General features: G+C 53.5%; 4 protein-coding genes across 4 annotated transcripts; 2 read left to right on the top strand and 2 right to left on the bottom strand.

Moving 5' to 3' along the window:
• Positions 1 to 56: 56 nt before the first annotated feature.
• COCSUDRAFT_47957 (hypothetical protein) lies at positions 57 to 3354 on the bottom strand. Its single transcript, XM_005646327.1, has 5 exons — positions 3154 to 3354; positions 2254 to 2375; positions 1809 to 1952; positions 1330 to 1512; positions 57 to 1041 (listed from the first exon to the last, which is right to left on the bottom strand). Exons 1-5 carry the CDS (start codon positions 3221 to 3223, stop codon positions 925 to 927), a joined length of 636 nt encoding a protein of 211 aa, XP_005646384.1. The 5' UTR covers positions 3224 to 3354; the 3' UTR covers positions 57 to 924.
• Positions 3355 to 4265: 911 nt separating this feature from the next.
• On the top strand, positions 4266 to 7268 carry COCSUDRAFT_42877 (hypothetical protein; the record flags this gene model as incomplete). Its single annotated transcript, XM_005646326.1, has 9 exons — positions 4266 to 4369; positions 4550 to 4640; positions 4794 to 4930; positions 5156 to 5283; positions 5503 to 5636; positions 5739 to 5864; positions 6268 to 6400; positions 6663 to 6798; positions 7103 to 7268. The coding sequence occupies 9 exons, from the start codon at positions 4266 to 4268 to the stop codon at positions 7266 to 7268; spliced, it is 1155 nt and encodes a 384-aa protein (XP_005646383.1).
• A 301-nt stretch (positions 7269 to 7569) lies between these two features.
• On the bottom strand, positions 7570 to 12068 carry COCSUDRAFT_56289 (hypothetical protein; the record flags this gene model as incomplete). Its single annotated transcript, XM_005646325.1, has 9 exons — positions 7570 to 7725; positions 8032 to 8105; positions 8382 to 8598; positions 8865 to 9035; positions 9656 to 9878; positions 10483 to 10713; positions 11017 to 11234; positions 11655 to 11820; positions 12016 to 12068. 9 exons carry the CDS (start codon positions 12066 to 12068, stop codon positions 7570 to 7572), a joined length of 1509 nt encoding a protein of 502 aa, XP_005646382.1.
• Positions 12069 to 12766: 698 nt separating this feature from the next.
• Positions 12767 to 15412, top strand: COCSUDRAFT_37141 (acetyl-CoA acetyltransferase; the record flags this gene model as incomplete). The annotated part of the gene is made up of 8 exons (XM_005646324.1): positions 12767 to 12782; positions 12955 to 13065; positions 13194 to 13276; positions 13416 to 13539; positions 13847 to 14124; positions 14329 to 14559; positions 14768 to 14964; positions 15241 to 15412. 8 exons carry the CDS (start codon positions 12767 to 12769, stop codon positions 15410 to 15412), a joined length of 1212 nt encoding a protein of 403 aa, XP_005646381.1.
• Positions 15413 to 15556: the final 144 nt, after the last annotated feature.

The raw sequence follows: 15556 nt of genomic DNA, 5'->3' as shown, positions 1-15556 counted from the left end.
TAAGGAGAAGGCCGGGCTTATGGGCCCCTTCAAGGGCCTGCGTGTACACAGGCTGCATGCGTGTTGAAATCTTACATGAGGATGCCCTGGCGGCCAGGCTCTGGTGTAGTGGTCAACAACATTTTGTTATTCAAGATTACAGTTGGGCTGAAAGCCAAGCAGACATAATCGATAACTCACTTTTAAGACCCACGACTAGACGTAGACATGCATTGGCCCACCCAATCTTGGTCAGGGGCCTCATCCATGGTTTAATATGAGGCCAACCACTTGAACTCCTCAGTTACCATGGGACTACAGGACAATTGAGAGACAAGATATACTTCAAGCTGCACTAGTCATGCAGTTTGTTGGCATCACCCAACCTATACAAGCACGAGGCTGTCAATGTCAGGTGGACAGATCCCAAAACTAGGAATGACACCAGAAAATAGATACAATGCCCGGCTTATTCACCCCAACATGGCAGCTGTGCAAGCTGACGCAATTGCAGTTTTGCATAATGCTAAATATATTTGCCAGCACCGTGAGTCAATCAGGGTCTTTCTGATGGGCTAATAAATACCCCAAACAATTTCCGCTTCCGGCAACTACTGTAAATGGCGCCTTATTTCATTTGTCACCCATCGAAGCGGCAACCCCCACACTGCAGCATCTCTGACACATTGCTGGCACAACAGAGACAGATGCGTGAGTGTCCCACTGCAGCCGACACTAAGCAGCGCCAATTCCAACAACTTCATCATATGTTACAGTCAACGTGCCTCCTGTCAGGCCCACCCTGGCACACCCCAGCCGGCTGGGGTATCAGTGGGCAGGGCCACGCATCGGCACTGTCTTGCACGTGATAGCATTCTGATGCACAGCCAGTATCGACCCAAAGCTAGGGTGGTGATTCAAGCTGTCGGCTGACTTCACGGGGGCTCAGTGCTTCTTCTTCTTCTCGATGAAGTAAGCGATGACGAGCATGATTGGTGAAATGCAGCAGCAGATGCCCACGGCAACCTCCAGGCCGATGGGGATGTCGTTCACCTTCTGCACCTGTGCACGAGCCCACACGCTTCATGACATGGTTCAAACTCGAATTCAAAAACCTTGATGACGACGGAACTTACTAAGCACGAGACAAAGTGGAGGGGGGTGGTTTCAGCTTCCACATTGCAGGCAGAATCTAAAGACTGTCTTCAAGCATCCCTGACTTGAATGTCATGCAATAGATTGTCCCACCTGGAGGTCATCTGCTTACTAAAGGCCAGAGAATTACAAAGTTGACAGGGGACTCCAAACTAACTTTAGAGTCCCCTGATATTGAAGGGGCAAGGGGCGTACCTCGAAGTAGCCGGCGGAGTTGCCGTAGGCGCAGTACTGCATGCTGCCGTCCGGCTGGAGGCACTTGAGGTAGGCGCGCATGTACATTGTCGAGTGGGGCACCTTTTCGTTCGGGGTGAAGGTCACATTGCCGGAGAACGCTGTCAGGCCCTTCTTGGCCACGTTTTGGCAATCCTTGGCCGCCTGTTGATACGGCCCCCACACACTTGTCAGAACTGGGCTCTTGCATCCGCTTGATTTACTTTTGAGTAAGCTGTGGAGATCAGGCAGAGGACACTGCGGCGCAGCCATCTTCCGCCACGGGTGCAGGGCAGTCAGTCTCACAGCTCTGCAGGAGAGCACGCAGCCCATGACCAGGTGTGCATGGCTTGCTGCGCTGTGTAGAGGACTGCCTACTGAGCCTCATGGGCGGTTAGGGCAGGGGGCTGAGCTGCGGCATAGTCAATGCAATAACAAGGCAGAGGGAAGGGATAACTCACCGCAAGGTTGAGGGGGTTGCCCTTCCTCCAGGCGCGGTCATACTGCGAGAAGGTGCTGAAGCATGCCACGATGGACACGGTCGCGTTGGGCTTCTGCAGGAAGTCTGGGACGCTGTAGGAGACCATGACTACTCCCTCCTCAGCCTGCAGCAGCATCAACATATTCTTATTATTAATACTAATACACGTCGGCACACCAAAGCCAAAGGCCATAGAGCATACACGCAGGGCATCGGCATATGTTCAAGCTCCCCGCACTCTGTCGATGTCCCATTGTCTGCGGGCTGCAGTGCAGACTCTGCACTTATCACAACTCATTGCATGGGGAACCGAGCAACCACTCTGAGCAAGAGTCACTGCATATTTGGTGAGAGAGAGAGTGTGACTTTCATACGTAACATGTGAGCTAAAGATTTGAGTGTGAAGCTGTGGTATGGGGTGCCACCTGGACTGAGGGGCAGTGGCCAAAGGTCTGGTCCATGCAGGGGGGCCCAGCCTTCATCATCTCTCCATGCTCCTCAAAGCCAGTCACCTTCACGGTGATGTTCTTGGGCAGGGACGCCAGCTCTGCGCGCAGCAAAAGAAAAGCTCTGGTCAGTCGGATAAGTGGCGTGCACAGCAGATGAGGTCTGATCCAGCTTGGTCCTGCCAGTAAGTGGAAGGTCAAGGCTGGCTGATGCCAGCCAGGGATGCGAGACAGAAAGTTTATTGGGGGAAATTGAAAATTTGCCTTGACAGGCTGTGCATGGTCATTAAAGTGAAGACCTGCACAGCCCAAGGATGGATGACACTCTGACTTTCTAGCAGGGCAAGGACCACCACTACTTCCATCAATAGATCATCACAAAGCACAAGTATGAACGTTAGACAAGCTATGGGGTTCTCTATTCGGGCTATTCGGGGGGAAGATCAAGGTCGGGCCTGCACGCAAAGGCAGGGCCGACGCGTTCAAGACGACATCTAGGGATGTCCGCCAAGAAGCGATAGGATGGATTTATGAACGTTGCATCTAGAGTTTATTCCTCCAAAACAATTACTGCATGTCATGCAGCAGTCAGAGGTGCGCCCAAAGTAAAATATCACAAAGTGAGGATTCTGGGAGTGCAAAAGATTTGTGCCAACACTAGTGAATGGGGAATAGTCCACATGCCTCTGTTTCAATGAAGATGAAAGAAAAGTTCAAGATGCCGATGTGATCAACGCCTTCCTCTTACCTCGAGCATAAAAGAAACCAACAAAAGACCTAACCACAGCTCGCATCTTTGTCAAGTGCGAGCAACCGTCCAGTTCATCGACATCTGAATCTGCAGGACATGTGAAAGACCCTTGTGTGCCAAAAACTCACTGATGGGTGCGCAGGAAACGGCGGTGGCGAGCGCTACGCAAAGAACAACGCGGAGGAGCAAAGACGCCATCTTGGGAAGCCTGTGCGCTGCAATGTACAGCCGATGCCTGCTGTCCCGAGCGGCGGATGACCCAGCTGAGATGTGCGGACAATGCGTTTATCTGCTGGGAGTGGGCTCTGCGGGTTTGTGAATGGCTGGAGTTGCGAGTTGTGAGATCAGCGCGGCCACATGGGTCCATATGGGTCGGTGACGACGGTGACCCTTTGACCTGGACGGGGGCGACTCTTCTGCACCTTTCGTCTCGACACCGCAAAGTCCTCACATTTATCCGATATACCCTTGGAGCCAAACTTGGCAGATGGTCCACCTTCGAACCATCTGGCTGTCAAACCTGTGGACTCCTGTGCGTTCGAGATCATCCGAGCATTCAAGCACATCGATCTATGCTGTGGTAAATTCAAGATCCTTGTTTGACTCCTTCTCAGCGCTGTGGTACTTCAGGGCCCGAGCATATCTTCCTTTGGCTCTGTACAGAACAAGATGGAGTAAACAAGGACCAAATAGTGCCAGAGTATCGCAGACACGAGCACGTAGATAAGAAACCATGCTGGTTGACATCAGGGATGTCCATGGATTGTGACGCCCTTTAGCAAAAGAGAATGGGTTCTGTGAAGGTCCAGACTTTGCCAAGCAGGGCGTCGAGCTTTAAGAAAGATACGTTTACAGAGGTACTTATAACGTCATTACTGCCACATTTCTTATTGCACCTAACCGAAGAAGCTCTCTCGTTAATACTTGCAAAGCAACGGTGGCCAATATAGTACCTGGTGCATAAGTTCCAAAACATGCAACATCAGCCCAAAGCATTAAATTAACCCTGTTGTTGCAGTTGGTACAAAAGCTTCATACGTTCAAGGAGGAGAACGGGTTCCTTGCCAGTGTCCTGGAAGGCTTACAGGTAGCTGCTCAGCCTAGGCCTCACTAGGCCGAACAACCTTCACCCTACGTGCAGACATGATCACCTCCCTAGCCAACTGAACAGCCAAAGAAAATAAAGGCTGGCTGTCATGTACAGGTCGAACAACAGAAGTATGAGGGCCGGATCCTGGCCATGCAAAGAGCCAAGCAGGAGGCCTCCCATAAGGCCGAGCTGGAGCGCAGCAGGGCTCGAGATCTGGAGCGGCAAGTGGAGCAGCTCACAGCCGAGAGACACAAGTGAGCCTCACAATCATTGCACAAGCCGCACTTCCTTCAGGCCCAGAAATTGCTAAGCTTGAGTCATACGCCAAGCCGTCTGCAGCCCTGACGTGGTCCGCAAGCCTTGAGAGGCGTCACCTTGTCCCGATTGTGCTGCACCGATTGCACTCCAGTAATGAGGTGTTGGTGTGTGCACAGGCTGCAGAGCCATGCAAAGAGGCGGATGGAGCAGGTGCAGTGGCTGGAGAGGCAGAGAGACGAGCTGGAGGAGGCTGTCATCGGCATGAAGGTGCACACATGCCACCTTCATGAAACCTTGCCAGCTGGTACAATATGCCTCGGCTGGACAGACCACCTGAATTACTGCAGGTGGTACTTTCTATCAATTCACAAGCCCTCTCAGGGATTATGCTGGAGTAGTGAATGATGGTGTGTCAAGCAGGAAGAGGCGGATGGGCATGCGGAAGCAGCGAAGGTTGCGCAAGCAGAGGCGGCAGATCTGCGGCAGCGGCTGAGGCTGACAGAGGCTGAGCTGCAGGCTACTGTGGCTGGCAGCGACTGCGCAGCGCAGGACATAAGGTTTGTCGCAGAATGCCTTGCCTGAATCTATCGTCAAGAGGGCTATGGTATTCCACTATAGCCCCCTTGTTTTTCCACAGGAATTGAAGGATGCAAATCATGTTGATGGCTTGATGCCAGGCAGGATGCATGCAAGATGGTCTACGCTGCTCTGCAAGGCAATGTTGGATACTTCCGGGGTGTGCGTGGGGGCAGTATCATCAAGGGAGATGATCTATTGCGCAGGGAGATGAGGCAGCAGCACGAGAGGAGCGATGCAGAGCGGCAGCAGCTGCGAGAGAGGGTCACCTCCTTGGAGCATGCATTGGCCGACGCAGAAGCAGCGCTTGCACAGAACAGGAGATTAGCTTATGGTGCGCCGCTCTTCGCTCTGCTTCTTTTCAGCATAATTCAATATCAATAGCGATTACAAATGCCCAAGCACCTAAGAGAAATTTCCCCCTCAGAAGTAGGGAAATGCTGCTTGCCTTTTGGCAGAAACAGTGTGCATTGATGATGACACTTTCTTTACAAGATGAAAGTGCCATTCCCCAAGTATTGAGGTGATGAGAAACATAGTGCGTGCGTGGCAGGCGAGTTGGGGCCCAGTGAGAGGGAGGCGGCTGCGCGGGACAGGGCCGAGATGCAGCTGCTGCAGGGGGAGCTGTCGGGCATGCTGGGCAAGATGCAGCTGGCCAAGACCGCACTCTCCAGCGCCCAGCATCAGGTGCTCCCTCCATTGCATACCACTCTCTCATCCGTTCTTCTACACAGCTCAGCACACACGTGGGTGCATGCGTGTCAAGGATGTGTGATGGTGGCTGATCAGGTGGCGCACTGGAAGCGCAAGGCAGAACGGCTGGAGCAGGCGGCCGAGGCGCAGGCCAAGGCGGCAGTTGTCGAGAAGGAGAACGAGCGCTGCGCCAGAAGCCACGCGCAGCAGGCCGTCACCTGGGTATCTCCCATTCGCAGCTTGAAGCCCTGAAAGTAATTGGGGACAGAGGCCTCTAAAGCAAGTGCCGTGCATCACTCGGCAGATGCTCAGTTCTGTCTTGAGGTCATCAGGCAGGGGAGGCTTGGCATGGCAGGGCACGGCAGGTTCCATATGCCCTCCCACCATATGTTGTGATTTACCTTGGGAGTGTCCATGGCATCATCCTTAAAACAAACCATTTACCGGACGTCAGGATCAAAGCCAGGACTTTACCAAGTAATTGGAAAGTAATTGGATCATCCTCTGTCATGGGGAGTGGCACTAGCGAGTGTGGGCATTGCGCCGGGCATTGCAAGCTTACACTTTCAAAAGAGGGTGGAGGGGTTCTAGAGGTTCAAAGCGATTTTGTGTGTGGTGTGAGCAGGTGCAGCGGCTGCGCGCAGAGGTTGTGGCGGCTGGAGAGCTGGCAGAGCAGCTGCAGGCGTCCAAGGCGACACTTGTGCACGAGAAGCTCAACCTCGCGCACGCCTTGCAGCGCAGCACGCAAGCCCTGACAGGTGCACAGCACATCAGCCCTGGGCTCAGACCTGGGGCCCTGCCAAAATCGCGATGCTTAAACGACACTTATTGGGGAAAGCATGCATCCCTTGGCAAGCCAGACCTCTCTGTGGATTGGGTTGCCATGGCTGTGCAGGGCCGTTTGCCTTTCATCCCTGGTTTGAAAGGCAAGGCAAGGCTTGCGTGCAGCATGAGGATTTCCCTGCTTGATAAATGGGCCCCAGAGACTCAAGGTGAGCATCGGTGTGATTGGGTGCACAGGCTTAAGAGAGGGTGCGGAGCAGCCGGGCGGAGGGGTGGAAGCGGACAAGGTTGAGTCTGCTGCATGGGAGGAGGTTGCCAGGGCCATCCAAAGTGAGCAGGGGCACCTGGGAAAGCTGGAGCTGGAGATGAGGAGGTGAGACCATTGTGAGCAAGGATTCCTTGCAGCCTCAGCTTGTTCACAAAGGCTGAGTCCTCTTATTTTAAAGCTTGTGCAACAGGTCAGTTGGTGGCCATGTGTTTGGCCGGCTGTGTGGGTGCAATGTTTCCCAGACACCTGGTCTTGAATTAGAAATGCAAGTCTCTTTTGCAGCAGGAGAAATGAGATGACCAGGATCTGACATGGCAATCTCTCATGCTCCTCTTGGGGAACAAACTCTCTGCAGATTCTCTGAGCGCTGTGCTAGCAAAGCTGATGCGCGGTGTGGTCTGTTGCGCAGAGTTCTGGCACTTGAGCGGTTACGGCTGTCGGACCTGCGGGAGATGCAGTGCCTACAGGAGCGCCTAAACTCAGAGATTGACGTTGCCTGGCGTCTGCGTGAGAAGCTGGCTGAGCAGAAGCTGCAGAGCGTGAGTCTGCAAGACTGCGAAGGAGAAGGAGGATAGCCTTGCAGCTGCTTGTTCCATTGCATTTTATGAAGGCCACTTGTGTTGTAAAAGCAGCACATGTACACTACAGGATGGCAATTTAGTAAAGTGGGTTTACATTACAATATTTACTAGTCAGCATAGCTTGGCAGAGAAAACTAATAGGTATGGTAGAGACCGCACGATTGTAAAGTACATAAATGTTGAGACAAGCATTCAATGTATATATATTACATAATCAGGGAGAGTGCAAGCAATACGAGGAAGTGCAAGCAATGACTGTATAAATGTGTGACTAAAGTTATGTACAGAAAACAAATCAAAATAATGCCGTGGCCGCGCGGGCGATGGCCTGGTCTGTGGCATAGGACTTGTCCAAGTGCTCCTGGTGCTTGACCACCTCGCCCAACTCCAGAAATCCATTCCTGTTGGTGTCAAACACCCTGTACAGCAGATCCAGCTCGTCCCTCCGCACCTGCACACCACATGCATGCGATGACTGTGAACATCTCGTATAGCACTCTGAGAACAAATGTTTTCCGCACGTCAATCAACATTCTGAGGATACACTTCATTCAGCATTGTGAGGACTAAGTGTGTTTGACCTACATATCTCAAAGGACTTTTCTACAGCCCAAAGGAACCCTCCTTAATCTCGGAGTGCATCATGGAGGCACTTTTAGGAGTGTCCTTGCAAAGAAGAGTTCACCATGACAGGAGAGCCTGCATGTGGTGACTTGGAATGCTGCTCCCTGCGGGGTCGATCAGAGGTGCGGCTTACCTCGCGGTTCTTGATGACCTGGCGGACGAGGGTGGCAAACTCCTGCTGGTCGATGCCTGTCTCGCTGGAGGACTCTGCATCACCAATCAACCAGCCTCGTCATGCAGGGGTACATACACATGGTCCTTACGACTGCCAACATCACACCGGCATATGTCACACCTGACATGCGTACTCCGCCAGAGTATTGCAGGTGTCTGGCCGCCTGGCCCTCACCATAGCATCCCCAAAAGCTACAACGGATCACCAACCACTTCCCGATTGCACCAGTGCCTGTTCTGCAGCCGCTCACGCTGAACATGACGAAATAAGATACACAATTTTTTTTAGAAGGAGACCAAGGCGCGCACGGAGGTCTGAGTCGTGGCGGGACTTGAGGGCGGCCATGATATCTTCGAGGTCGTCCACGTGGTACAGCAGCAGATCGCGCAGTGCCTTGAGATCCAGCACGCGCTTCTCGTGGCGCCGGTTGGGCCAGAAACGCCAGTAGCCGTACACCGCGCCAAACATCGCCACCGACGCCGCGCTCGACACCGCCACTATCGGCCAGAACACCGCCGGGTCGTCCTGCGCCAGATGGCCAATAATCTCAAATGTGTCTTTCCGCTTGACACCTCCTCTGGGCAATTCTTCGAGGCTAGTCACCGGACAGACAGTGCACGAGCCAATGGACTGCCCAAGTCTTCCACCAGAACGCACACCAGGTGCATATTGACAGTGCATGTGAGCCTTCTAGAAACCAGTGCTGATCGGTCTCTGAGCACCTCTTTCACTTCTTCCGAGCTGTGCAGCCCACACTTTGTCACAGTGCCATCCTTCAATGTCGGGCGCACCTCGAGGCCGTGGGGGAGGTTCATGCCGAAGAAGGAGGCGGGCACGATGCAGATGGAGAGCGCGAATGCGGCCACGGTCACAACTAGGTTGATGCGGATGATGCGGTTGCGCGTCGCGCTCAGGTGCATGCTCCAGACCTCCCGGAACACCTCCAGGTTCTCCGCCATCTCCTGTGGGGTATTTACAGGGGGACCTCGTCCTTAAGGACTGGAAAACGTGGAATAATAATAATAATAATAACAATAATATTAGTAATAATAATAATGATGATATACAGGGGTAACGGGCAGATACAGGTCAAGCTGGCACCTTAGGGTCCACTGGATTACTACATGAACATCTTTCTGAGAAGGGACACTGTTTGACTGTCTGAGCAAGGTTGTGCTGTTGCTGCCGATCGACGGCAGGGCCCTGCAAGCAGTAGTGCATGATGTGAGGGCAATGCCCTGCACCATGGCCCCAACACAGGCCCCACCCGGATGTCCCTTTCCCAGCACCCCTAGCAGCCTGGGAGTCTTGCCTTGACTTGGTCTCGACTGCGAGTCAACACTATATTTCTGCTGCCAGACCTGCAACACTGGTGTTTGAGGCAGCGCTAGGCACTTGCACAGTGTCTAGAACTGCCTTCGGCGCAACTGACGCAGGTTGTGACTGGCCAGGAGGAGTGCAGCTCCCAGCAAAAACGCCTATATAATTTGTTTTAGGTCAAGATTAAGCTCAACCCCAAGATCATTACAATGCAAGCACCTGATAGGGAGCAACACGCAATGCAGCAGGCAGAGCAACTCACCCTGAGGGAGCCCTCCACGGACTGGATCTGGCGCTCGTAGCTTCCCAGGAGCGCGGCTGCCAGCCGCATGCTCGGCGTCTGCCGGCCCCCCGCCGCCATCCCCGGCTCATATTCTTCCGGGGCATCACTCAGGCAGATTGCCGCCAGCGCCTTGTCGTTGTCCACCACCTCTTGGATCGCCTCGCGCACCTCCTTCACATCGTGCTGTATCTCCGTCAGCGCCCTGCAGGATGAATAAGCTTATTTATATATTACTAATGCTAAAAATTGGACTGTGAGATCTGGTTCACGTCGTGCTGCATCTCCGTCAGCGCCCTGCAAGACAACCGGGATGACTGAGATTACATCATTATCACTGATGCTAAATCTCACAGAGTGAGATTTGCTTCATCATGCTGTATCTCTGTCAGCGTCCTGCAAGCAATGAATTGGCTGACTAAGCTCGTGCACATATTACTAATGCTGAGTCCTAGACTGTGAGGCTCTGTTCCCCCTGCTACATCTCTGTAAGCGCCCTGCAAGACCGTAAGTGCGGCACTGGTCAACAGTCTAAATGAAAGCACATTGATGCAGTGTTGAAGTAGCTCTTCTGAGCTGCAACGGCAATTTTTATTGTCATGCAGCAGAAATGGGCTTGGAACAATGACAGGTTCCCTGCTGATTGGTTGCATCCAGCTGCATAGCATCCATGCATGTTGACTCATTCTTGAGGTGTCGATTCCCTTGGCAGGTGCTCCTGCTGAAATTTATGGAAAATAATTTGAACATCCCTATGAAGTATAAGGCGGACACCAAAGACGTGGTTTGTCGCATGGAGAGGTCCCCACCGCTGGATGGGCAGCAGGCGCTGCAGGTCAGAGCCGATGTTGCGCAGGTTCTTGGAGATGTCCTCCTCGATGGACACGCTCAGCAGCTCCAGCCGCCGGTGCCGCCGCTCGAATTGGCGCGCCGTCTCGTCCAGGAGCGCCTCCAGCACGCGCAGCTCGAAGGGCAGCGGCGACGCCTCAGCTACGTGGTCTAACACTGCCTGCGCCAAGCGCGCCGTGTCGCGGTCCCGCCTGCGCGCGCCAGCATACATGCACCTTGAAGCAGCTTCCCTGACAAAAAATGGGCAAGGCCGGCTTTATTTTTCCTAGCCGGCGTTGGCCAAGTAAGCTGAGCGGACGCAGGGCGCCACTATTAAATGTAGCCCCACGATGCATCTAAGGTGCCCAGTCATAGTTTGAGGTCATCATCTCCTATCAGTAGGTGCGCAGCGGGAGTACCCAGCGCTTGATATGGCATAAGAGCAGCCCAAGCCGACGCCTGACATAACCTTTATACGGAACTGCAGAGGTAATCGTGTGTGCAGGGGCGCGCACCGACAGGGGAAGACGTAGGCCGCATCGCGCTTGACAATGGCAGCGGCGATCTCGGTGCGAACGAGCAGCGCGTCCTCGCGCGGAGTGATGGTGGCGCGCTGACTGGACAGCCCCGCCGGCCGCGGCGCGAACAGCGACACGTCCCGCGGCGCCAATCCTAGCGTCTCAGACGTCTGCACCGCCTGCTCCACGCTACCGTCCGGCCGGAATGCTATCACCTGCGTGCATGAAGAAATCACTCTACTCGTTCCGATTGATGCTGAAATGCCTGGGCCAAGCTGGTACTCAATGTTTTCACTAACTGGGGCCTGCATTTCACCTGGATGATCCAAATGACAAACCGTTATTCACATGCACAGTGTCCCACGCTGTTCATTGATACTTGTTGGCTTGGTCAGCAATCAGCTCCTTAGCGGCTCCTCGACAAGAAGGTGGCTCTTGAGGTACTGTCGCAAAAGGTAGATCAGAGAAGGCATGCGTGGCTTGCTATCGCCCTGGCAAGCCCAAGGCAGACACTGGAGGTTGTGAGGGACAACACATGCATGCAGGAGGAGAGTCCTGCAAGAGCCGTGGTCAACAAGCCCAAGAAATGCTTATGCCAGTGAGTGATGCTGAGAGCAGGAGAATGCATGACGCACCGGCCACTCGTGCATGCTGTTCAGCCGCTGCGCTTCCTCCAGGTTCTGTGCCCGCTGGGGCCTCTTCAGGTGTGCAATGATGTCAGCATTGCGCTCCTGCTGGTGCTGCTGGTGCCTTGCAGGGACAGTAGAGAACTTCCTCCTGTCACTGGGCAGGCTTTGGCCCCTGTGATCAGATGGGTGGGCGTAACTGCCTGTCAGGATCCCAGCATTAATATACTCGAGCAGCGCGGCACTAGCTGGACGGTAATCTCGGACCATTATCTGTGCTTTAAAGTTTCCAATGGCTGACCCTTCGGCCCATTGATTGAGTGATGTCCGAGACCCAGGCGAGCAAAAGCACTGAGCGACCAGATTGCACGATGTGCCCAGAAACTGGCGCAGCAGCTTGTGTCGCAGCGCAAAATCATACATGCTGTTATCTCGATTTTATAGAACCATTCAGGCAAGCATCATCCGTTCTGAGAAACCCTTCAAAGGCCTAGTTGCTCACGGCATGCCTTCCCTAAGCTGGAACTTTAACCTGACTATGGATCAGATGAACTATCTTAGATGAACATCGAAATCATTTTGATTACATCGTGTCAGGATGTCAGACAATAACAACTGTTGGTGTACTAATTGCGATCGAAATGGGATAAATAAGTAAAAGCCGCCCAAGAAGCTATGAGAAGCAGCCACAAGTAGCAAATGCACAGGCTGGTAGAACCTTTGAATGTGACAAGATACAATTGACGATTTCACCGCCGATCTAGTTCCTCAAGTGAGTCGATTGTGTGCATTTGGAGCCAAATGTCCTGATCCGTAGTTCCCTGCGTGTAATTTACGGGCACCCTGACTCAGCAGTCCAAGAATGACCTTTGTCTTCCCCTGTCACATTGTATTGTATCTCTCGAGACTTGCTGCAAAATCCACGTTAAATTGATACTACGTACATACCTTCGTTGATCGCAAGGCATCTCAGATTGCTTTAAAAGAATTCTCAGGCGATACCAATGCGACTTCCCCCATCACACCAGCTGAGGTGGACAGTAAATAGCCTGGAGAAGATATCGAATTTGTTGGCACCTTTTAATTATCAATTGCACAGGAGCATCGTGACGACGGCAAGCATGCACGCAATGGGAGGTAGGGACCTATTGATTCATGAACAACCCTTTCTGCACTCCTGCTTCATACAAATGAAAGCAACCTTATGAATCCAGATATCCTTGGCAGCATCATAATTTGTTCGCGACTGACGTGGCTTGCGAAAGCTGAAGTGCCTTGAAGGTTTCATTCTGTTTTGTGCTGTGCACAGAGAAAGACCGCACCCCAGTGATCGTGAGCGCAGTGCGCACACCCTTTGGCAGTCTGCAAGGCTCACTCTCCTCCTTATCTGCCACGCAGCTGGGGTCCTTCGCCATACAAGGTGTTCTAATGCCTCCCGCTAAACGTAGACATTTTAGCATCGTGACTTGCCCACCTGGTTTACCACCGGGCGCTAATGTCCATGCTGCAATGGTGTTAGTGTTATCTTGAGTGGTGCCTGCATTGCAGGGGCTTTGGAAAGAATATCGCTGGAGCCAGGCCAGGTCCAGGAGGTCTTCATGGGGAACGTGCTCAGTGCAGGGCTTGGACAGGTGTGCCTCCCCAAATTCCCCAGCAGAGACCAGTCAAAATTGTGATCCCCAGCTGCCATTGCGCACATATCACTATTGAGGTTCCAAGTGGCGCCTTTGCTTTCTCTGAGAAATGAGCACGCTGTGCCTGGCAAACCAGGCGCCTGCAAGGCAAGCGGCTCTTGGGGCGGTACTACCTCAATCCGTAATATGCACAACTGTGAACAAGGTGTGCGCTTCCGGCATGAAAGCGGTCATGCTAGCAGCTCAGAGCATCCAGACAGGTGATCACCCATCCCATCAATCACTGCGAATGCTTGGCAGCAATTACCCCGTCAGCTTGCATTGTACACTTCTCAGACTCTCCTTGACCCGATCTGGTACTGCAACTACTTTGTAATCCACTGGACCCTTAGGTGCCAGCTTGACCTGCTAATCATGAGAGCACCTGGTAGGGAAGGCAGGATGCAAGACAGGCCTGGCTCGGTCCTGGGGGCACTCAGTTTGATGAGGATTGAGGGTCAGGACATGGGCAGAAATACAACCTGCACCAGACTTGCAGCAATGACACTACTGGATTGTCGGATGCAGGAGCCAATGAGGTTGTAGTGGCAGGAGGCATGGAGAGCATGAGCAATGTTCCGTATTACTTGAAGGGCGCCAGATCAGGCCTGCGCATGGGCCACGGACAGCTGACAGATGGCATGATCTCTGATGGGCTCTGGGACCCCTACAGCGACGTCCATATGGGAGAGTGCGCGGAGGCCTGCGCGGCAAAGTATGGCATCTCCCGAGAGGAACAGGACGCCCATGCGCTTGCGAGTCACGACCGAGCGACAGCAGCCCGGGAGCGCGGCTATACAAAGTCGGTGCGTTGCTGCACCTGTCCCCATCGAAAGCTGCCAGCTCAATTGTAGTGATGACTATCCTGGACAACAAATTTCGGTGTATAGAAGGGATGTCTAGCTTGTATGCACAAAGGCATGTTGTTGCTGTGGGCCTCTGGCAGTGCGTGATCACCTATCATGCATCTGAGAGGAGGCTGCAGGTAAGTGATAATCTTGCTGTTGCAGGAGGTAATACACATAGAGGTGGTGGGCAAGAGAGGCCGGCCGTCAACGATGGTGACGGAGGACGAAGCTCCGGGAAAGCTGGACGCTGCGCGGCTGCGGCAGCTGCGGCCAGCGTTCCCTCTGCCGAGCGGCGAGGGCACCGTGACGGCCGGCAATGCATCGCCGATCACCGATGGAGCGGCTGCGCTTGTGCTGATGTCGGCTGCAAAAGCTGCCGCGATGGGCTTGAAGGTGCGTCCATCTCTCTTGTCATTAGATGGCATGTATCTTCTGCCCTACGCTGGGCTTTGACGGTTTTATCTGCTGTGTTGCGCTCTTAGAGGAAGCACTGATGTTGGATCTGTGAGCAAGAGAGCGGCCTACCAAGGCCTTATAAATAACCGCTAGAAGGCAGGCTTAGTTCCTCTGTCTCTGATGGCTACTTTTTGTTTGACGCCAGGTGCTCGGTACAGTGCTGGGATATGCAGACGCAGCACAGGCGCCGCAGGAGTTTACCACGGCGCCGGCGCAGGCCATTCCCAAGGCGATCTCAGCCGCGCGCGTGGCCCCAAGCCAGGTGTACTGCTATGAGATCAACGAGGCATTCAGCGTTGTGGACCTTGTCAACCGGAGGCTGCTGCAACTGGACCCTGAGCGGTGCGTTGTGGGCGCCCTGCTCTGCTGCAGACATGCCCTCTCCACGTCAAAATTCATGGCTTCTCATGCAACATGTGGATGCTACACAGCCCGTGAGACTGCAACTGTGCTCAAGCCATAAGCTTTGGTATCACATGTGCTGCTACCATTAACTGCATGTCAAAGCAAAAGACATCCTGACACGATCTAAAACTCTGACGCAGCCTTCTGAATGCTGCACTTGTGCAAGGCAGCGGTCTGTGTGGGATTGCCAAGGCATGGATTGACACCGTGCAGGGTGAACATGCACGGAGGTTCAGTGGCTCTAGGCCACCCCATTGGCGCTTCGGGAGCAGCAATAATTGTGCGGCTGCTGACAGTACTGGGAGCTAACAATGGCAGCGTTGGCGTAGCGGCTATCTGCAATGGCGGCGGAGGCGCTTCAGCACTCGTGCTGAGAAGGTCTTGAAGCTCTCTCTGCGCATGGCAACACCATTGCGGCTAAAGCCCGGTATCTAGCGCCGACCCTTGCTACCAAGAGGTGGGTCGGTGCCATGTCATTGAACAATTTTTCAGGAACAATCGAATCGGGCATGACGTGGCAGTTTAGCAA

Source organism: Coccomyxa subellipsoidea (genome assembly GCF_000258705.1).
Source record: "Coccomyxa subellipsoidea C-169, whole genome shotgun sequence".
Taxonomy (NCBI): domain Eukaryota; kingdom Viridiplantae; phylum Chlorophyta; class Trebouxiophyceae; family Coccomyxaceae; genus Coccomyxa; species Coccomyxa subellipsoidea.
This window is presented reverse-complemented; position numbering and strand designations above follow the sequence as displayed.

What these genes read in the sequence shown, in the direction of transcription:
- COCSUDRAFT_47957 (XM_005646327.1), bottom strand. Translation starts at nt 3,223, where the DNA reads ATGGCGTCTTTGCTCCTCCGCGTTGTTCTTTGCGTAGCGCTCGCCACC. An exon ending in GCCACTGCCCCTCAGTCCAG is followed by an intron (nt 1,953 to 2,253) that starts GTGGCACCCCAT and finishes ATGCTGCTGCAG; the next exon opens with GCTGAGGAGGGAGTAGTCAT. An exon ending in GCAACCCCCTCAACCTTGCG is followed by an intron (nt 1,513 to 1,808) that starts GTGAGTTATCCC and finishes CCGTATCAACAG; the next exon opens with GCGGCCAAGGATTGCCAAAA.